Source organism: Phocoena phocoena, chromosome 18, assembly GCF_963924675.1.
Source record: "Phocoena phocoena chromosome 18, mPhoPho1.1, whole genome shotgun sequence".
NCBI classification, from domain to species: Eukaryota; Metazoa; Chordata; class Mammalia; order Artiodactyla; family Phocoenidae; genus Phocoena; species Phocoena phocoena.
Window position 1 is genome coordinate 52,189,843 of NC_089236.1, and position 24,105 is coordinate 52,213,947.

At 35.3% G+C, this 24,105-nt stretch overlaps 1 protein-coding gene across 1 annotated transcript in view; it reads right to left on the reverse strand.

Annotated features, from left to right (window-relative positions):
• MYCBP2 (MYC binding protein 2) overlaps positions 1–24,105 on the reverse strand; it is a 272,456-nt gene that overhangs the window by 228,766 nt on the left and 19,585 nt on the right. The window contains exons 2-3 of the mRNA XM_065896124.1: positions 9,816–9,891; positions 1,281–1,496 (exon numbers count right to left, since the gene is read on the reverse strand). Of these exons, the coding sequence (XP_065752196.1) occupies positions 1,281–1,496; positions 9,816–9,891 (292 nt within the window). The remainder of the gene's footprint in view (positions 1–1,280; positions 1,497–9,815; positions 9,892–24,105) is intronic.

The window sequence follows — 24,105 nt, forward strand, 5'->3', positions numbered from 1 at the left end:
AGGACACTGGAGAGAAAACGAGTAAGGGGAAAAGGGTCCCAAGAGGAGATAAGGACATTTGAAGGTGGCTGATTAAGAGGCTGAGGAACTTCACAAAACCTCTACTACTCTATTAAACAGGAAGCAAGTCAACTGCTGAGAATAAGGTGAGAAGAACCTGACAGTAATGATAAAGGACAGTGGTGAACTTATGAAGAGCCACCATGAAATGTACAAAATAAACAGATCAGGAACACAGCCTCTATCTGGCTTCTATTTCCAAGTAGTAAAGTAAGTATTTACAAGATATCTTATGTATGCATATAAAGAAGTTTTCAAGGCACAATTTTAAGGTATCCATTTAGTAAAAAGACAATATACACGAATCACTTATGATAAAGGAAAACATTTCAAAATGTCTGTATTTAGAAAAAAAACAAATGCATAAATCATTTATAATAAAGGTAACATTTTAAAATATGTTTATATTTTTACCCATTTTTTTGTTAGAAATACTAACTACACATACTATATAGAAAAATACATATGTAAAGTAACGTTATAGTCTTAAAATATACCAATGCTTAAATAGAACAGAGTACCTTAAGAACAGTTTGTTCTACTTCAATACATGTTTCCATAACACCAATTAGATTATATGCCTCTGGTAAATATGGGAGTGATATCAGAACAATGCAGAATTGGTTCATATGTAATTTTTTTCCTAGGCAAAGGGAGCCAGGATAGCAAGAGTACAATTAACCTTATGCAGAAAAGGCAAAAGCTCTCAGCTCAGCTGCTGCACAATCAGGAGCACTTCTAGCTCTATTTCAAGAAAAATTAAAATGTATACCTGTATCCAGAGGGAGGGATGTGTCCCCAGCTTTTCGTGGCTCTTGGCTTGTAGCAATTTGCACTTCCTCTTGTGCCCACCTTAATAGCAGCTCACTGGCTCAGAGTTCCACTTCCATCTGCAATGGCTCAGTGCCCACAAGGCACCATTTCCCCTGTACTGCTTTTGTACATTTTTAACAGCCCCTGTAACAGACTCCAAGCCACTGAACTCCCTTCCTATGCTTTCCAAGTACTCCCCACTGAGGTACCAATTGTTGACTTTGTTAGCACTCCAATTATAAAGTTGCATAAAGTTTTCCTGATCTAGCTCAAACCTATTTTTACCCATAGGCTCTGTTATTTTCAGTGTGCAATTTTATTAAAAGCAAGGCATTTTAGCAATGCAAACATATGTATTAAAGCCCAAACACGTAGGTTATGCATCAAAGTGGATCTTAGTGGCTTACCTTTGGAAGCTTGATAGGGGGCTCTTTGGATTCCTCCTCTTCATCACTATCTGATTCTCCACTCTGCACAGAGTTCTTAGATGCAGCTGCCAACGATGTTTCCTTTTTCTGCCATTCCAGAACGCAATGGCGTACATTGCAATAAATATTAAATGCCGAAGGATTGCTATGTAGCTTGATATCTGGTATGATTACTGTATTCTCCAAGTTTTCAGACTGAAATACAGGATATAATATTTCAATTTTATATTCCTTTCCATCATCATCAATTCTCATTTTTTTTTAAAATTAAATATTAGACAGGCTAGATGATTTGTAGGAGTCACATAGGTGATACAGCAATAACCAACCTGATAAGGGCTGGAAAGACACCAGCAAAAAACTCATCAGGACTACCCTTTTACCCCACAATAGGAAAAGAGCCAACAAAGCTCAACTGCTGGATTCAAAGGATATTCATCTGTTGCTTTTCTAAGGGACACCAGATGTACTGCAGAGTCTCAAAGGCCTACTACAAATATTGAATTACATTTTGATTTCTTTTAAAAGTAGATATAGGGCCTTAAACAGAAATTAGGACTAAAAAAAAAAAAACATCCCTCAACTTTAGTCAATTCTAATTTCATTCTCATTCAAATAATGGTAATGCTAAGAAAACTACAGATTATGGGCATATGCTTTCTGAAAGCTCTCTCTTACCTATCTGTCTTAATAAGTACTACAAATCACATGTTTGGTACTTTAATTGTTAAAATTAAATGCTCGGGAATTCCCTGGTGCCGCAGGGGTTAAGAATCCGCCTGCCAAGGCAGGGAACACGGGTTCAATCCCTGGTCCGGGAAGATCCCACATGCCGCGGAGCAATTAAGCCCGTGCGCCACAACTACTGAAGCCCACGTGCTGCAACTACTGAAGCCCGCACGCCTAGACCCCATGCTCAGCAATAAAAGAAGCCACCGCAATGAGAAGCTGTGCACTGCAAAGAAGAGTAGCCCCCACTCACCGCAGCTAGAGAAAGCCCGTGCACAGCAATGAAGACCCAACACAGCCAAACAAACAAAAACAACTAAATACTCAATTTGTATTTTGGTCCAGCATTTTATTCATCAGACTCCAACCACATTTTTGAGATCAACATTTACATCATAAATATACAGAACTAGTTTAAGATAGTCTACAAATGCAAATTCCAACAATTAGAGTATGTCCAACAAGTATCCAAGATAAATAAAATGACACTTTGAGTACCAAGAACATTTATTCTCAAAATTCTACCCTTCTTCCATAAATAATTAGGAAAAAAATGGAGTACTTCTTGTTAAATCAAAGTATACTAAAGTTAACTGACATATAACATGTAAATAGGTCTTCCAGAGATATTAAAAACAAATATTAATAATTCAACTCCAACAATACTCTTAAAAAGATGATACATCATGATCAACTCAAACAAGGATGTACAACACTGGAAAAGCAATCCAAAATCCACACCAACAAAAGTAAGAGAAAAAAAAAATAAGACACTGTAAATAAACATGGAAGAAGCATTTGACAAAAATCAAATACCCATTCATAACAAGAGCCTAAGTAAATTAGGAACAGAAGAGAATTCCAAAACTGGATTAAGGGTATGTATGAAAAACACACAGCTAACATAGTAAAAGACTGAATGCCTTCACCCTAGATTGCAAACAAGGGAAAGATATCTACTCTCAGCAATCAGACTCAACAATGTGCTAGATATGCTATCCAGTGCAGTAACCCAAGAAAAAGAAATAAAAGGTATAGTTAGAAAGAAGAAATTATCTCCTAGAAATCAAATGTGTTTATTTGTAGGAGACATAAAAAAGAATCTTAAGTCTGCAAAAAAGAGTCACTAGTAATAATGTGTGGATTTAGCAAAGTCACAGGGTACCAAATAAATCTATAAAAATGAATAATATATCTATATCCTAGGAGTAAACAATTAAAATATGTAGTTTTAAAACTAGTAGCAGTAAAGTTACAGACTGGGAGAAAATGTTTGCAAACCACGTATCTGACAAATGACTAGCATCCAGCATATATAAAGAATTCTCAAAACTCAGAGAGTAGAAAACAAACAAGCAAGCAGCCCAATTAGAAAATGGGCAAAAGACATGAACAGACATGTCACTGAAGAAGATATACAGAAGGCAGATAAGCACATGAAAAAAAGTTCAATATCATGAGCCATTAGGGAAATACAAATTAAAATAAAATGAGATTAGTACACACCTATCAGAAAGGCTAGAGTAAAAAATAGTGACATCAACAAATACTGGTGAAGATGTGGAGAAACTGGATCTCTCATACATTGCTGATGGGAATGTAAAATGATACAGAGACTAGAAAAAGTACAGCTTTTTCTTAGAAAATTAAACATGTATTTACAGTATAATCCAGCAGTTGCACTCTTAGGCATTTATACCAGAGGAATGAAAACTTATGTTTATACAAACACCAGCACGTGAATGTTCATAGAAGCTTTATTCAAAATAATCAAAACTGGAAACAACTCAGATGTTATTTAATGAATGAAGGGTTAAGCAAACTGTGGTATATCCATGCCATGGAACGCTTACTCAGCAATAAAAGGTGCAAGCTTGGTATATGCAACAACTTGGATGAATCTCAAGGAAATTATGCTAAGTGGAAAAGAACCAATCCCAAAAGGTTACATACTGCATGAGTCCATTTATATAACATTCTTGAAATGACAAATTACAGAGATGGAGAACAGATTTGTGGTTTGCAGAGGCTAGGGACAGGGTGAGGTTTGGAGGTGTCTTTGTTTATACAAAAGTAGTACAATGGTTCCTTACGATGAAACTGTTCTACACCTTCACTGTAGTAATGGTCACAGACACCCACACATGATAAAACTGCCTAAAACTAAATACACACAAACAAATGAGTGCATGTAAAACTGGTGAAATCTAAATAAGATCTGTAGGTTCTATCAATGTTGATTTCCTAGTAGTGATATTTACTATAGTTATGCTATACCTTACCAATGGGAGAAAATGGGTAAAGGGTACACAGGATCTCTCTATATTATTTCCTACAACTGTGTTCACATTACAATCTCAAAATTAAAACAAAATTTTTAAATAATAGCATTTACAATAACATCAAAAATATATAATTATTAGTTTAATTTAATAAAATTATGTACAATCTCTGTTCACTGAAAACCAAAATAATGTTGCTGAGAGAAATTAAAGAAGACAAATAAATGGAGAGAGAGACCATGTTCATCAATGAGAAGATTCCATTTCATTAAAATGGCAATTCTTCCCCAAACCTATATTCAGTGAAATCCCAATAAAAATTCCAGAGGCTTTCTAAAAATGGAAATTTACAAGTTGATTCTAAAATTTACATACAGAAACGTAAAGAACCTAAATTAACTATAGCAATATTTTTAAAAAGACCACAGTTAAAAACATATGACCTATTTCAAAACTACTGTAATGAAGACAGTACAGTACTGGTATAAAGGTAAACATATAGATTAATTAAACAAAATAAAATCCAGAAATAGGCTTAAACAAATACAGTCACCTGATATTTTACAAAGGTACCAGGATGATTCAATGGGAAAAGATGTCTTTTTAAGAAATGATACTGGATCGACTGAATACCAACATGTGGAAAAATGAACATCAACCTTTATCTCACATCATACACAAAAATTAACTTGAAATGGATCACAGACCTACATGTAACAGCTAAAACTATAAAATCTGTAGAAGAAAATATAGAAGAAAATCTATGCGACCTTGGGGTAGACAAAGACTTTGAACACGTGAATCATAAAAAAAATATCAATTCGTTAAATTTATAAAACTTAAAAACCTTTGCTCTTATAAAGCACTCTACAAAAACAAAAAAGGCAAACCATAGAAGAGGAGAAATTATTTGCAACACAGCTGACAAAGGACTTTGATCTAAAATGTAGAAAGTACCCTCAGAATTCAATAAGAAGACAATTATAAAAAGGGGAGACGAGTTGAAGAGATTTCACAATAAAAAGACATAATTGGTGAAAGGCACATCACATGATGATTATGATGCTCACAACATTAGTCATGAGAGAAAAGCACAGTAAAACACCAGTGAGATACCCCTATATACTTATCAGAATGACTAAAATTTCGTGTAACACTCTTATAGAGTGAAAAACAGTGATATCTTTTCAGGAGTATTTTTTTTTCCTAGCATGCAAACTTTGACCATGATTATTCCCTAGGAAATAATTTTAACTGCTTTAAAATCATTCATTTTCATCTATGATTCTAAATGCCCCTTTCTTTTACAAAAGAATAAAATTAATGTATTAATAAAAAAAGAATGACTAAAATTTGAAAAGCTAACAAGATCATGTGTTTGCAAAGATGTGAAGCAACTGGACTTCTCATACACTACTGGTGGAACAGTAAAATGGAATAATCACTTTGGAAACAGTTTTCAGTTTCTCAAAAAGCTAAACATTCATCTGCTACGCCACCTGCGAAGAACAGTTAACACTGAGTTAACACTGCTTACTCCTTGTATTTCTCCAAGGGAACCATCACTGCCCCCTGCCAGTACTTAGGAATGTGGTCTTTAGAGTTTCCTTTATATTAGGTATTGATGATTTTGTTACATACTCCTAGAGCAACCATACCCACTGGCTTGTCCGACTGCTTTGCAGAAACATGACTGACGATGTGAACCCAAGTTTCACTTGCTATGGCTGGCTGCATATCAGGATGTGTCTATGTGACCAGATCCCCATAAAAGCCTCAGATCCTGAGACTCAAACGGGCTTCCCTGGACAGAAATGTTCCACACATATTCCTGCAGTTCACCACCAGAGAGAAATCATGTCCTGTGTGCTCACACAAGGAAGGACCAGGAGGCCTAGGCCATTACTCCCTAACCACCAACACATTTATTTTTCCTGCTGTTTACTCTGTACTTTTTGTTGTAATAAATCTTAGCCATTAGTATAAACTGCTTTCGAGTCTTATGAGTCCTTCTGGCAAATCATCGAAGAAAACATCACTTAATCATCCCACTCCTAGGTATTTACCCTCCCCAAAAAACAAAAACTTATACCCACACAAAGACTAGTACACAAATTGTTCATAGCAGTTTTATTTGCAAGGGACAGAAACTGGAAACAACACCAAAATGTCCATCAACAGATGAACAGATTAACAAATTGGGATATATCCAAACAATGGGATACTAATCAGAAAAAAAAAAAGGAAAGACTATTAATATATACAACTACATCAACACAACTCAAAATCATTATGCTGAGGGAAAGAAGCCAGATACAAGAGTATACCCAGTACAATCTCATTTATATGAAATTCCAGAAAATGAAAAATAATCTATAATGACAGAAAGTATACCTGTGGTTGTGTACAGCTAGGGCTGTAAGGAGGGATGGAATGCAGCAGAGGATGAGGAAAGCCTTGGGGATGATGGAAAATTTCTAAACCTTGATTGTATCTTTCAAAACTCACTGAATTGTACACTTTATATCCCTGTCTCAGGTTCTACTATTAAGGAACCTGATCTAAGACAGATACATTTGGTAGGAGGATGCTGAGGAAGTTTCCTGTGTAATGGATTTGACTTCTCTTATAAGGCAGTGAAGTCATTTGCTGGAGAGCAGAATTTATCAGAAGTTTGAGGAGACTGGCAAAGGTCTGAAATAGCCACAGGAAAATTGGAAGAACTATCTGACCAGAAAAAACAAGAAGAGAGTCTGGCTATGGATGGTCCATTTGATACTGGTAATCATGAAACTGTACTGGTATCAATAAATTCTTGTTTAACTCCTTTTAGCAGTACATGGTACTCACCTGCAGGGAAAGAGGGAAAGATGGCTGGATTTGTACAGGACTGAGTTTTGTCAGATAAATCCAACAAATGTACATGAGAGAAAGGAAGATGTGGTAGGCAGAATAATGGCCTCCAAAAATATATACCCCCTAATCCCTAGAACCTGAGAATATGTCATCTTACATGGCAAAAGGGAGCCGGCAGATATGACTAAATTAAGAATTTTGAGATGGGGATTATTATGGATTATCTAGGTAGGCCCAAAGTAATCCCAAGGGTCCTTATAAATGGGAGAGGGTGGCAAGATGGAAGGAAGCACAACCCAAAGAATGCAGGCAGGCTCTAGAAGCCAGACAAGGCAAGGCAATGAATTCTCTTCTAGAGCCTCCAGGAAGAATATAGCCTTGCTGACACTTTGATTTTAGCCCAGTGAGATCCATTTTAGACTTCAGACTTCCAGAACCATAAGATAATTTATATTGTTTTAAGCGATAAAGTCTGTGTAATTTGTTACAGCAGCCATAAAGAACTAATACAGGAGATTAAGCAAGAATTTTTCTAAAAATACTGTAGCATCTATACTGGATAAGAAGGAAAGTAAATGAAGGAGATGGCTAATGGAGAAACAGAGGGGTCAATGACAGCAATAAAGAAGGAGATGAAGAAGTATAGCTAAATGGCATTTAAAAAATAACTTTTATAAAAAGAGAGTGGATAAAAAATACTCCAAAAACAGTAATAGAGGGCAAAGAGACCAACACCACCATTTTATAAGCAGTAAATGTTTCTTACTCCTCTTTGCATCCCAAATACCAAGCACAAGGCCTGCACAGAGTCAGTGTGCAATTAAAGTCTGAGGTGTAAATGAAGTTTTTTTATATCAGTCTTATCACAAGCTGCTCCTAAAAAAGCAGATATAAAACCTGAAGGCCAACAGAAGAAAGATGAATTATGAAGGGAGCAAAGCTAGTTAGAGACAGAACTGAAGTGGAAGAAAGAGCTTGACGTCCCATATCTTCCTGGATATCACATGCCACCACTTTTAGGAAAATCAACAAATGAAACCTTAAAAAGGGCTTTAAAAGATTTTCAATATTCCCATATTCCAACTCTGCACACAGCAACAAAAAGTGGAAAAGGGTTAGAAGTAGTAAATCTGAATGACTACTTACTTGTTAAAGGTTTTCATATACTAAGTATAGTAAGAATGCTTTCCACTTCCCTCTTCTGTCCCCAAAGCAGTAGTACGACATGATATACTGAACATATATTATTTATCTTCCACCCAGCAACATTTCCCTTAGGGCAACCACCCCTCCCATTCCACATAGCCTGCTAATCAGGGTGCTCACCTATAGTCCATCACAAGGTTACAAACATAACTCAGTCTAACCAATCAAAGTACCCCACCTTCCAGGTCAAAGTGAATGCTGCAGGTCAATCAAAAACCCTATCCAAGATTTTCTGCCACAACTAGTAGAAGAAATCGCCTTTTGCTTAAAGAAAATAAAGCTGGAGCTGCCAGCAGCCTTAGTCCTCAGCCACAGGCAATAAACCCACACTCAGAGGAAAGGAGAAGCAAGAAGATTTGATGACATTATTATAATCCCTGGGTCCAACTGATCAATTCCAAGCCTTATCCTTCTATTTTTGGTTCACTACTTTAAAGGAGATTTCTCTCAGTTACAAGAGCAAAAATACTCATTAAAAAGTGCAGGAAACAATTGTCTCTAGAACTTAAATATGATATACAACCCAAGCTAAGTGACTGTTTCTATAACCAAAAGTAGAGCTCTTCAGAAATCACAAGTATGATTGCTTTCTTCCTCCTGTCTAAGCTTCTTACTACTGTTCATTAGAAAAGAGATTCTTTTACAAAAAGCTGTATCTGGTCCCTGAAAATGTCTAAGAAAAAACTAGATGGATTTTATAGAGAAGATATCTGCATTGGGTAGAAGAACAGATCCTTGATCTCTAAGGTACCACCTAATTCAAATATTCTCTATTGCCTTTTCTTTGTACAGCCACCAACAATCTAAAGAAGCTCAGAACAGTCAAAAGTCTATAGATGCACCAAGATACTCTCTAATTCATAATGTATGCATAGGTATGAGACAAACCCAAATCCAAGTCCCAACTCACAAGCCAATTTTACTCAGTTTCCAGTACATGTAGTCAGAGTGAAAAAAGAGAAGAGAAATATATACCTTCCCCCAAAGGATTGATCAAAGAAAACAAGAATAAATAATTTTCAGCACCCGGATAATAACTTCCAGGTTGCTGGTCAAAAAAATGCCAAAAAGATGAAACTAAACAGGGTGACCAAATAATAAGGGGTTTTTAAAAATTACTTTAGCACACAGAAATAAAATGGTTTGCTAATTATACTCATACCTTATTTTTCTTATTGAGGTATAGTTGATGTACAATATTATACAAGTTTCAGGTGTACAACACAGTGATTCACAATTTTTAAAGGTTATATTCCACTTATAGTTATTATAAAATATTGGCTATATTCCCTATATTGTACTATGTATCTTTGCAGCTTGTTTATTTTACACATAGTAGTTTGTACCTCTTACCAAAATTAAAATTACCTTTTTAATTTTGGCATTTTTATTCAAATTAATAAAAAAGTCCTTACTCCCTATAAATTGCTAACAGTTTTACCTTGCTTCTTGTCTTCACTTTTGATTTGCTCTTCTGTTTTCTTTTCAACTTCTTCTTATTTAAAATTTTCTTATTCCTAAAAATGTAAAAAAAAAAGGAGAATAAAAGAATTATGGAAGTTCATATTTTAGAACATATAAAGCTATTAAAAATAGGTACTTCCAAAACAGATGAATAATTCTTGTATAAACTTTCTATGAAACAATATACTCTAGATGTACATATAAGATACTAACATACAATATAGCTATTGACATGACAGCAAAATACTGGATGGCTAAGAAATACACATTAAATTATTTTTTAAACGTGAATTCTGCAAATACTTTTATAAAATTGTAAAAAGCCATCAAATGAAATTTTTAAAACTTTATTCAAAAGTGGGGCTGCTAATAAATACCAGTTATGTTCCCTTCCCAGAAAAATGTGCTCTTTGTAGTAGTCAGGGCTACAGTGCAAAAAGGGTCAGGAGTCCATTTTTACTAAATTACTACAGGAAAACTCCAACTCATACACTTCTCATATCCAGCAGCCAGTTTTTCATAACATCACAGCCCTAAGACCAAATTATTCTTTAAGAAAAAGGAAGCCCCTGAATGACTTTGAGAAAAGTTTTTAATGTGGCTAAGAATTAATGGAAGAAACCCAAATCGAGGAAAATGTATTTTCATCTCATTTAATACTTTTTTATATCTACCATGCTGAAGTGCACACTGCTAGGTACGTAAGACATAAGATGGAAAGGACAGTTCTTTTCCTCAAGGAGCTCAGAGACCTGGATGAAAAGCATAGTTTAAGGATCCAGCAAAAGGATGCTACTGCTATAACAAAGACAAAAGGTGAAGCGGAGGAGGAGGAGGAAGAGGAAAAGGGAAGGATTTGCGGAGGAGGAGAAGGGAGAGACTCCAGATGTTACAGAGGTCAGGTCCTTAACACTTGGTAACTAATGTAGTGGAAGTTGTGACCAAATAAAAAAGTCGTAAGGCTAGGTCACTTGGAGGTAGGGATGTCATTCACAAAGCAGGGAAGTCAAGGGGAAGAATTAGTTTGCAGAAGGAAAAAATGAGTTCGATTTTGAAAATGTTTGACTTCAAGACACTAAAACGTCAACAAAATACACATGAACAAGCATATGAAAAATTTATCCTTGACACTATCTTCAGCTTCATACTTTAAACTAAAAAAATCACAAAATCTTATCAATTATATCTTGCAAGCAGTTCTTGAATCTATCTACATCACCTCTACTGCTGATATGCTAATAATGTAAGTAACCCCTACCTCCTGCCTGGACCACTGCGAAAGCTTCATAAAAAAGCTTCATTTCTGCACATCCACGTCTGCCCCTCTTCAATCCATTTTTCATATAAGCACTAAAGTCAACTTTTAAAAAACAAACGAATAGGTAATTCTCCCACTATAAACTCTATTAATATATTCTCAGTTCTCTTAGATAAAGACCAAAAGCACTGACGTGGTTTAAAAGATCCTCTACTAACATCTGACTTCCACCAGTCTCTCCCACCTCGTTTTGCATCCTTCTCCAACTTGTTCATCACATTCCAGCCACAAGGACTATTTATTCCATTGTTTGAACCTGCTAATAAGCTCCTTAGCAGCTTTTTCTAAGGGGCTTTTTCTCCCTCTTCCGAGAATTCTACCCCACATCTCTTGCTAACCCCTATTCATCTTTGAGGTCCCAGTATAAGTGTCACTTATTCAGGAGTATCCCAGACTAGTCTAGTTTCCCTAACATCCGTTCTCATTTCATCTTATACTTGTGTCTCATTGTGTAACCTACAACTGTATGTTTGGAATTACTTGTTTAATGCATCACTCACCAAGCTGTAAGCTCCAAGAGAGCAGAGGCCAAATCATTCTTGTTCACTGCTCCAGCCTCTGTGCTCAGAAAGGTACCTGAAACAAAGTACTCAACAGTACTTTGAGAGACAGAGAAAATGGGAGGAAGGAGAGAGGACAGGGAGAAGAGAAGGAAGTTCAGAGCTATAGCTACCAGCCTTACTTAGAGAGAAAAATAAGCAGAGGGGCAAGGATGGATCCATATCCACCAGAACACAGGCACCAGTCCCCTCCACCAGGAAGCCTACACAACCAACTGAACAAACTTTAGCCACTGCGGACAGACACCAAAAACAACGAGAACTACGAACCTGGAGCCTGCAAAAAGGAGACCCCAAACACAGTAAGATAAGCAAAATGAGAAGACAGAGAAACACACAGCAGATGAAGGAGCAAGATAAAAACCCACCAGACCTAACAAATAAAGAGGAAATAGGCAGTTTACCTGAAAAAGAATTCACAATAATGATAGTAAAGATGATCCAAAATCTTGGAAACAGAATAGATAAAATGCAAGAAACATTTAACAAGGACCTAGAAGAACTAAAGATGAAACAAGCAATGATGAACACCACAATAAATGAAATTGAAAATACTCTAGATGGGATCAATAGCAGAATAACTGAGGCAGAAGAACGGATAAGTGACCTGGAAGATAAAATAGTGGAAATGACTACTACAGAGCATAATAAAGAAAAAAGAATGAAAAGAATTGAGGACAGTCTCAGAGACCTGTGGGACAACATTAAACGCACCAACATTCGAATTATAGGTGTTCCAGAAGAAGAAGAGAAAAAGAAAGGGACTGAGAAAATATTTGAAGAGATTATAGTTGAAAACTTCCCTAATATAGGAAAGGAAATAGTTAATCAAGTCCAGGAAGCACAGAGAGTCCGATACAGGATAAATCCAAGGAGAAATACGCCAAGACACATATTAATCAAACTGTCAAAAATTAAATACAAAGAAAACGTATTAAAAGCAGCAAGGGAAAAACAACAAATAACACACAAGGGAATCCCCATAAGGTTAACAGCTGATCTTAAAGCAGAAACTCTGCAAGCCAGAAGGGACTGGCAGGACATACTTAAAGTGATGAAGGAGAAAAACCTGCAACCAAGATTACTCTACCCAGCAAGCATCTCATTCAGATTTGATGGAGAAATTAAAACCTTTACAGACAAGCAAAAGCTGAGAGAGTTCAGCACCACCAAACCAGCTTTACAACAAATGCTAAAGGAACTTCTCTAGGCAAGAAACACAAGAAAAGGAAAAGACCTACAATTACAAACCCAAAACAATTAAGAAAATGGGAATAGGAACATACATATCAATAATTACCTTAAATGTAAATGGATTAAATGCTCCCACCAAAAGACACAGACTGGCTGAATGGATACAAAAACAGGACCCATATATATGCTGTCTACAAGAGACCCACTTTAGACCTAGAGACACATACAGACTGAAAGTAAGGGAATGGAAAAAGATATTCCATGCAAATGGAAACCAAAAGAAAGCTGGAGTAGCAATTCTTATATCAGACAAAATAGACTTTAAAATAAAGACTATTATAAGAGAGAAAGAAGGACACTACATAATGAACAAGGGATCGATCTAAGAAGAAGATATAACAATTGTAAATATTTATGCACCCAACATAGGAGCACCTCAATACATAAGGCAAATACTAACAGCCATAAAAGGGGAAATCGACAGTAACACATTCATAGTAGGGGACTTTAACACCCCACTTTCACCCATGGACAGATCATCCAAAATGAAAATAAATAAGGAAACACAAGCTTTAAATGATACATTAAACAAGATGGACTTAATTGATATTTATAGGACACTCCATCCAAAAACAACAGAATACACATTTTTCTCAAGTGCTCATGGAACATTCTCCAGGATAGATCATATCTTGGGTCACAAATCAAGCCTTGGTAAATTTAAGAAAATGGAAATTGTATCAAGTATCTTTTCTGACCACAACGCTATGACACTAGATTATCAATTACAGGAAAAGATCTGTAAAAAATACAAACACATGGAGGCTAAACAATACACTACTTAATAACCAACCGATCACTGAAGAAATCAAAGAGGAAATCAAAAAACAGCTACAAACAAATGACAATGGAGACACGATGACCCACAACCTATGGGATGCAGCAAAAGCAGTTCTAAGAGGGAAGTTTATAGCAATACAATCCTACCTTAAGAAACAGGAAACATCTCGAATAAAACAACCTAACCTTGCACCTAAAGCAACTAGAGAAACAAAAAAACCCCAAAGTTAGCAGAAGGAAAGAAATCATAAAAACCAGGTCAGAAATAAATGAAAAAGAAATGAAGGGAACAACAGCAAAGATCAATGAAACAAAAAGCTGGTTCTTTGAGAAGATAAACAAAATTGATAAACCATTCGCCAGACTGAACAAGAAAAAAAGGAAGACTCAAATCAACAGAATTAGAAATGAAAAAGGAGAAGTAACAACTGACACTGCAGAAATACAAAAGATCATGAGAGAATACTACAAGCAACTCTATGCCAATAAAATGGACAACCTGGAAGAAATAGACAAATTCTTAGAAATGCAAAACCTGCCAAGACTGAATCAGGAAGAAATAGAAAATATGAACAGACCAATCACAAGCACTGAAATTGAAACTGTGATTAAAAAATCTTCCAACAAACAAAAGCCCAGGACCAGATGGCTTCACAGGCGAATTCTATCAAACATTTAGAGAAGAGCTAACACCTGTCCTTTTCAAACGCTTCCAAAATATAGCAGAGGGAGGAACACTCCCAAACTCATTCTACGAGGCCACCATCACCTTGATACCAAAACCAGACAAGGAGGTCACAAAGAAAGAAAACTACAGGCCAGTTATCACTGAACATAGATGCAAAATGAATATAGATGCATAGATGCAAAAATCCTCAACAAAATACTAGCAAACAGAATCCAACAGCACATTAAAAGGCTCATACACCATGATCAATTGGGGTTTATTCCAGGAATGCAAGGATCCTTCAATATACGCAAATCAATCAACGTGATACACCATATTAACAAACTGAAGGAGAAAAACCATATGATCATCTCAATAGATGCAGAGAAAGCTTTCGACAAAATTCAACACCCATTTATGATAAAAACCCTGCAGAAAGTAGGCATAGAGGAAACTTTCCTCAACATAATAAAGGTCATATATGAAAAACCCACAGCCAACATTGTCCTCAATGGTGAAAAACTGCAACCATTTCCACTAAGATCAGGAACAAGACAAGGTTGCCCACTCTCACCACTCTTATTCAACGTAGTTTTGGAAGTTTTAGCCACAACAATCATAGAAGAAAAGGAAATAAAAGGAATCCAAATCGGAAAAGGAGTAAAGCTGTCACTGTTTGCAGATGACATGATAGTATACATAGAGAATCCTAAAGATGCTACCAGAAAACTACTAGAGCTAATCAATGAATTTGGTAAAGTAGCAGGATACAAAATTAATGCACAGAAATCTCTGGCATTCCTTTACACTAATGATGAAAAATCTGAAAGTGAAATCAAGAAAACACTCCTATTTACCACTGCAACAAAAAGAAAATAAATCTGGGAATAAACCTACGTAAGGAGACAAAAGACCTGTATGCAGAAAATTATAAGACACTGATGAAAGAAATTAAAGATGATACAAATAGATGGAGAGATATACCATGTTCTTGGATTGGAAGAATCAACATTGTGAAAATGACTCTACTCCCCAAAGCAATCTACAGATTAAATGCAATCCCTATCAAACTACCACTGGCATTTTTCACAGAACTAGAACAAAAAATTTCACAATTTGTATGGAAACATAAAAGACCCAGAAGAGTCAAAGCAATCTTGAGAACAAAAAACAGAGCTGGAGGAATCAGGCTCCCTTACTTCAGACTATACTACAAAGCTAAAGTAATCAAGACAGTATGGTACTGGCACAAAAACAGAGAGATAGATCAATGGAACAGGATAGAAAGCCCAGAGATAAACCCATGCACATAGGGTCACCTTATCTTTGATAAAGGAGGCAAGAGTATACAATGGAGAAAAGACAGCCTCTTCAATAAGTGGTGCTGGAAAAACTGGACAGGTGCATGTAAAAGTATGAGATTAGATCACTCCCTAACAGCATACACAACAATAAGCTCAAAATGGATTAAAGACCTAAATGTAAGGCCAGAAACTATCAAACTCTTAGAGGAAAACATAGGCAGAACACTCCATGACATAAATCACAGCAAGATCCTTTTTGACCCACCTCCTAGAGAAATGGAAATAAAAACAAAAATAAACAAAGGGGACCTAATGAAACTTCAAAGCTTTTCCACAGCAAAGGAAACCGTAAACAAGACCAAAAGACAACCCTCAGAATGGGAGAAAATATTTGCAAATGAAGCAACTGACAAAGGATTAATCTCCAAAATTTACAAGCAGCTCATGCAGCTCAATAACAAAAAAAACAAACAACCCAATGCAAAAATGGCCAGAAGACCTAAATATACATTTCTCCAAAGAAGATATACAGACTGCCAACAAACACATGAAAGGATGCTCAGCATCATTAATCATTAGAGAAGTGCAAATCAAAACTACAATGAGATCTCATCTCACACCAGTCAGAATGGCCATCATCAAAAAATCTAGAAACAATAAATGCTGGAGAGGGTGTGGAGAAAAGTGAACACTCTTGCACTGCTGGTGGGAATGTGAATTGGTACAGCCACTAAGGAGAACAGTATGGAAGTTCCTTAAAAAACTACAAATAGAACTACCATATGACCCAGCAATCCCACTACTGGGCATATACCCTGAGAATACCATAATTCAAAAAGAGTCATGTACCAAAATGTTCATTGCAGCTCTATTTACAATAGCCGGGAGATGGAAACAACCTAATTGTCCATCATCGGATGAATGGATAAAGAAGATGTGGCACATATATACAATGGAATATTACTCAGCCATAAAAAGAAATGAAATTGAGCTGTTTGTAATGACGTGGATGGACCTAGAGTCTGTCATACAGAGTGAAGTTAGTCAGAAAGAGAAAGACAAATACCATATGCTAACACATATATATGGAATTTAAGAAAAAAAATGTCATGAAGAACCTAGGGGTAAGACAGGAATAAAGACACAGACCTACTAGAGAATGGACTTGAGGATATGGGGAGGGGGAAGGGTAAGATGTGAAAAGTGAGAGAGTGGCATGGACATATATACACTACCAAATGTAAAATAGATAGCTAGTGGGAAGCAGCTGCATAGCACAGGGATTTCAGCTCGGTGCTTTGTGACCACCTAGAGGGTTGGGATAGGGAGGGTGGGAGGGAGGAAGACACAAGGGGGAAGAGATATGGGAACATATGTATATGTATAAATGATTCACTTTGTTATAAAGCAGAAACGAACACACCATTGTAAAGCAATTATTCTTCAATAAAGATGTAAAATAAATAAATAAATAAATAAAATTAAATAAAATAAAGGATATCTAGCCAGAAATGTCCATTAAGGAATTATCCATGGGAGTATTTTACTCAGATTTTGGTGCAAAGGAGGTAATGAAAATCATGTATGTAGATGGGATTTCCCCAAGATAGCATGCTACAAAAGAAAAGAGAAAGAGAGTAATAGTATCAAATGCTACACATGAACAGATATACCTCCTCACATAATATATTCAACTATGAGCAAAAAATATTTATTTCAACATTTTCCCTTTCAGCACCTGCATCAGTGCCTGACACATCATGGATGTTCAAGAAATATCAGGTGAATAAACAAGTTGATGAAAAGCAATGAGTATTTTTCATGTGTGGTTTAGGAAACCAACTTTCCTTTATACTAAAAGTTTACTTAAGTGAAATCAGTTATTTGAGCAAAAGGAATATGTAAATGCTAAAAGGTTAGCCCTTTCTATACAATTTAGAAAAGCACGAAGGTTCATTCAAAACCAATCTTCCGAGAAACAGAATTTATAAATATAAATTAAGATGAATTTCCTGAAGCCTACTTATCACGGACTTAAATTTTCCAAAGCATATAACAATACTTTCGTCTGTTTTGTTTAACAGACCTTCTTAAAGTTCAAATGACTTTATACATATTCCTAAAATATTTCTTTTTATGCATTTGGCATTTAATTAGTTTAATTAAAATTAATTTAATTTGGCACAATTTTAATGAATCTGGACCCACCAAATCCTGCATACAGATCAACTGAAAAATCAGCTTTCCCCAAATCCCCACAAATTGATTTTACTGTGTTTTTTGTTGATTTGGCTGTTTTAGAAGTAGAGAGTTATCCAAAAGAGCTAGTAATAAGCTAAAAATTATATGTAGAAAATCTGTATTCAACATTAGAAAATAAAAATGCTATTTTTTAGTAATATAACATCCCACTATATGACTGCATTTCAAAACTAAGCTTAAATAAACTTTTCATGGTTTCTGAGGATGGAGAGATAAAAGAAAAACTCTAGAAACAAGTCTTACACATTAAAATTTCACCGTGGAATTTCTGATGATTTAGGACTTTAAATCCTAAATCAATAGGAGCTTAATGAAGAATGTCTGGAATTGGTCCTATAAGATTTTTAGTCTTCTCATAAAAAAAAACCTCATACCCATGAGATTTGAAAGAATTATGGGTGGTAATGAAAGGCAAAGGTTATTAACATGCTCTAAATATTTATTTTAAAATATTTACTTTAAAAATTCCAAAGAAGAAATTCTCTTAATAGCTACCACTGTTTAGTAAAACCAAATACTTCTGTAATAAGAACAAATGAATTTTGCAAGTTGTTCTGTGATATAGATCATTAGTTTCTATATCAACTTATTACTGAGTCTATTTTCTAACAAAACAAAAATTAGCCATAATTTAATTTAAAACTTCTCTGACTCTAAATCTGTCTCTTCATTTGCAAAATAAAGAGATAAAAGAGATTATCTCTGAGGTCCCTTCCAACTCTAAAATGCTAGTATTTAAATAACTCAAAATTCAAAGAACTTATGGAATAAGAGGGTTTCAGTCTTTTGTTCAATTTCCCTTAAAAATGAGAAATGAAAAATTCCTGAGTCTATGATCTAAGACAGGAATAGGCAAATTTATTTCTATAAAGGGACAGATAATAGATATTTTATACTTTGTGGGCCATAAGATCTCTGTTGCAATTACTCATCTGTTAGCATGAAAGCAGCCATAGACAACACAAAAATAGATGAATGTGGCTGTATTACAATCCGATTGTAATTTCTGGATATTGAAATTTGAATTTCATACAATTTTCATGTGTCACAAAATATTTTTCTCCTTTTATTTATATAGCTATTTATGTATGTATGTATTTTTAAAATGTAAGAACCATTCTTAGTTCACAGGCCATACAAAAAAGGGAACTGAGTCGGATTTGGTCTGTGGACCATAGTTTGTTGACCCTTGACATAGAGTATATTTTGATATACAGGCTCATATCAGAAGGGAAAAAAATTGTTATGCAACACAGATAAAAATATTCAGAATATCACTATGCTTATATCAATAAGCACCCTTAAAATTACCTGCCTTTCTTTCTGCCAAGAAAAACTCCTGACTTTCACTTTTATTTTACTAAAGTAAGATACCAGATAGAAGCAACCATTGTTTTTCCTTCAAAAACTAGACTAATATAGAAAGATCTGGAAGCAACTGAGGATTGGATGAAGTAAAAATCCAGAGATGGAAGAGCACTTCCAAGTTGAGCGGAGATCGCTGGCATTTTCTTGCATGAGGGCATTTGCAGAGTTTGGGTACAAGTGAGGATTGAGCTCACTAAAGGAAACCAAAAACTCGGGTGCTTTATAGATGTCTGCATGGGCTGGAATGACAGACTGGAATCTAGAAAAGCTCCGAATATGTGGCCAGGACATCTAATAGTACATCTGCTTAGTGGTGGGGCACTGAAGAAAGATAGGGAGGCTGGGCCAAAAGAGCAGGGTCGATTTCCCATAGTTGCCCAGTTTTAGAAGACAGAATCTCAGCAGATGGAGGAATCGACTTTATCTCTGATTTGGACTGAGGTAGCCAACACCTCACGCTATCTGTCTAGCACAATAAAGAACAAACCTTTCTGGAAGAAAATATCATCTGAAATAAATTAACTGTTCTTTTACACATAATGTTAGGCATAAAGTAAACATATTAAGAGACATCCAAAGAAGCAAAATAATGTGATAGACAGATAATCAAGAGAAAACCAGACAATCAGACAGACTCAAGATAACCCAGACTGACATTGGGAGGCAAGGACCTGACATAGATGCAAAGTTGAACAAAATGGATGAAATGATGTAATTTTCAACAAAAAAAAATTTCTTTAAAAGCCAAGTGTATTTCCTGGAACAGAAAAATCAATATCTGAAATTAAGAACTTGTCAAAAGACTCTAATAAGCAGAATAGACCAGAGGAAAACAGAATTCACTGACTTGCAGACAGGCCAAGAAAAAATATCCAAACTCTCCCACAGAGAAAATAATGTGATGAACAAAAAAGAGAGTATGAAACATGCAGGACACAGTCAAATCGTCTCATATTCATGCAATTGTAATCTCAGAAAGAGAGAGAAAATGAGAACGGAACAAAAGCAACAGGTGAGGAAATAATTGATGATAATTTTACAAAAGTAAGGAAAGAAGTCAACCCAGAGATTCAAGAAATTCAAGGAACTCTCAAGCAGGAAAATGCAAAGAAAACCACACCTAGGCACACCAGATGCTTGGCACAGTCAAATTGCTGAAACAAAGGATAGAAAGAAAATTTTAAAAGCAGCCAGAGAAGAAAAGATATATTTGAAGAAACAATAAGATTGATACCTTCTGTTCTTTGTGTTGAAAGTGCTGAGGGGTGGAGAATAGGGGGGATTAGCAACCTAGAATTATATATATCTATCAAATATATCCTTTCAAAATGAAGACAGGGCCTTCCCTGGCGGTCCAGTGGTTAAGACTTTGCCTTACAATGCAGGGGGTGAGGGTTTGATCCCTGGTCGGGGAGCTAAGATCCCACATGCCTCGCAGCCAAAAAACCAAAACATAAAAACAGAAGCAATATTGTAACAAATTCAATAAAGACTTTAAAAATGGTCCACATCAAAAAAAAAATTTTTTTTAATGAAGACAAAAATAGAGATAATTTTAGATCCACAAAAGTTGACACAATTCCTTGTCAATATACCAACACTACAAGAAATACCAAAGAAAGGTCTTCCTTTAAAAATTGCTATGTCAAAATTTTAAATGAAAGGACACAGACTAAAAGTAAAAGGACTGCAGAAGATATATCTTGTACACACTCACCGGCCTCCCAAAAAAAGCTGGTGTGGCTATATTAATATTTGACAAAGTAATTTTTAAGGCTAGAAGTGTTATTAGAGATAAGCAGAACATTTCATAATGCTGAAAGGGTCAATTCAATAGGAAGACACAAAAATCCTAAATGCGAATGAATCTAATAACAAAAGCATAGCTTCAACATATATAAAGCAAAACTGAGAGACGTAAAAAAAGAAAAGACAAATCCACAGTCAAAAAAATCAGATTTTAACATACTTCTATCTAACTGATACAACAAGTAGAGGACAAAACAGCATGAATGCAGGAAAATGTAAAAACATGATTAATCAACTTGATCTAACTGACGTACATAGAAAACTACATCCAACAACTGCAGAATACACATTCTTTTTTAAGGCAGATAGAATATTTACCAAAATAGATGATATGCTAGACAACAGACCAAGGCTCAACATGTTTCCAAGGACAATGATCAAAGAAAAATTAAACTATAAACCAACAACAGAAAAAAAACTAAGAAATTCTCAAATGTTTTAAAATCTAAAAAAACAGATTTCTAAATAACCTATGGGTCAAAGAGCTATAATAGAGACTTACAATGGAAATTAGAAAATATTTTCAATGGAATAAAAATTAAATATGACATATCAAAACTTGTGGCATGTCACTGAAGCAGTACTTTGAGGAAATATATAGCTTTCCGCATACAAATGCATACAATGAAAAAAGAAAGCTTGAAAGTAAATGATGTAGGCTTACAACTTTAGCTAGAAAGATGAGAGCAAATTCAATGTAAAGAATGTAGAAGGAGATGGGACTTCCCTGATGGTCCAGTGGCTAAGACTCCATGCTCCCAATGCAGGCGCCCAGGTTCAATCCCTGGTCAGGGAACTAGACCCCACATGCCGCAACTAAGAGTTTGCATGCCGCAAGTAGAGTCCACATGCTGCAACTAAAGATCCTGCATGCCGCAACTAAGGATCCCGCATGCCACAACTAAGACCCGGCACAGCCAAATAAATAAATAAATTTTAAAAATAAAAGTAGAAAGTAGAAAAATAAAAATAAGAGCAGATATCAATGAAACAGGAAGTACCCATTCAATAAAGGAAATCAAGGAGTCAAAACTGATTCTCTGAAAAGATTAATAAATCTAATAAACCTCTAGAAAGATTGGTCAGGAAAAAATAAAACCACAAGTTACCCATATGAGAAATAAATTAGAAAGGGGACATAATTACAGACACTGCCCATACATTTCACAACTTAAATAAAAGGACAAATTCCTTGTAAAAATATAACTTCTTGACACTAAACAAGGAAAAAACACAATATCTGAGTAGTCATATCTGTTAAAGAAATTGAATCCCTAGTCAAAACCTTCCCACAAAAAAAAAAAACCCTCTAGACTCAGATGGCTTTACCAGAGAATTCCTTCAAACACTTAAAAGAATTCACTGGTACAGTCTTTCAAACAATATCAGTCTTAGACAAACTCTTCCAGAGACTATAAAAAGAAGAAACATTTCCCAACTCATTTTGTGAGGTTAGCATAATTCTGATACCAAAGTCTGAAAAGGATATTTCAAAATAAGAAAATTTCAGGCCAGTATCTCCCATGAACATAGAAACAAAAATACTACATAGGCAAAAAGTAGAAACAATCGAAATGTTCATGAACTGATGAATGGATTAAACAACGTGTGGCACATCCATATAATAGAATATTATTCAGCCATAAAAAAGAATGCAGTAGACACATGCTACGATATGGATAAAACTTGAAAACATTATGCTAAGCGAAAGAAGCAAAGTCCACAAAAGATCACAGATGGTATGACTCCATTTATATAAATGTCCAGATAGGCAAATCCATAGAAACAGGAAGCTGATTACTGGTTGCTAGGGGCTGACGGAAAGGAGACGGAGAGTGACTACAAGAGGATATGGGATTTATTTGGGGAGTGAATAAAAATGTTCTGGTTGCACAAAGTTGTGAATATGTTAAAAATAATTGAATGATATACTTTGAAAAGGTCTATTTTATGGTATGTGAATTTCATATCTCAATACAAAAATTATGAAGAAAAAAAGCCATTGACCTAAAAATGATTTCAGTGTCCATCAACATATAAAAAGGATAATAGGGCTTCCCTGGTGGCGCAGTGGTTGGGAGTCCGCCTGCCGATGCAGGGGACACGGGTTCGTGCCCCGGTCTGGGAGGATCCCACATGCCGCGGAGCGGCTGGGCCCGTGAGCCATGGCCGCTGAGCCTGCGCGTCCGGAGCCTGTCCTCCGCAACGGGAGAGGCCACAACAGTGAGAGGCCCGCGTAACGCATTAAAAAAAAAAAAAAAAAAAAAAAAAAAAAAAAAAGGATAATAAATAAAATGCAAAATTTATTTTTTAAATGTTTCCCCTTATTCTGAATAAGAGGAATAAGCGGAAAAATATTATTATTTCAACAGAAGCAGAAATGTCATTTTATAAAACTCAACAATCATTTGTGATGAAATGCCTCATTAAGTAGGAAAAGAAGGGAAGCTACTTAATCTAATTAAGATTATCAACAAAAACCCTACAGCTAACATTATACTTAATTATACTTGATGATGAAAAATTAAATACTTCCACTAAGAATGGGAAAAAAACACAAGAACTTACATTGTCACCATTTCTATTTAATACTGCACAGGAAGTCAGTAAGTCAAGCAAAAGAAACAAAAGTCATAATGGTTGAAAAGGAAAAAGTAAAGCATTTTTATTTGTAGACAACATAACCATGTTTATAGGAAATGCAAAATAATCCACAAATAAAGAATTAATAAATAAATTATCAAGGTCAGTAAATAGAAGACCAATTTAAAAAAATCAATTAATTTGTAAAACACCATATGTAAACTGAAGTTTTTCTATAGAAGCCAGACATTTCTCCTGTGTAATTAATGTAATGATACTCTCACTGTGTTCATGCAACACTGAATAAATTAGGGAGGGATAGTAGTCTGATTACTAAGTAGAAAACTTTTATTTACTTAACC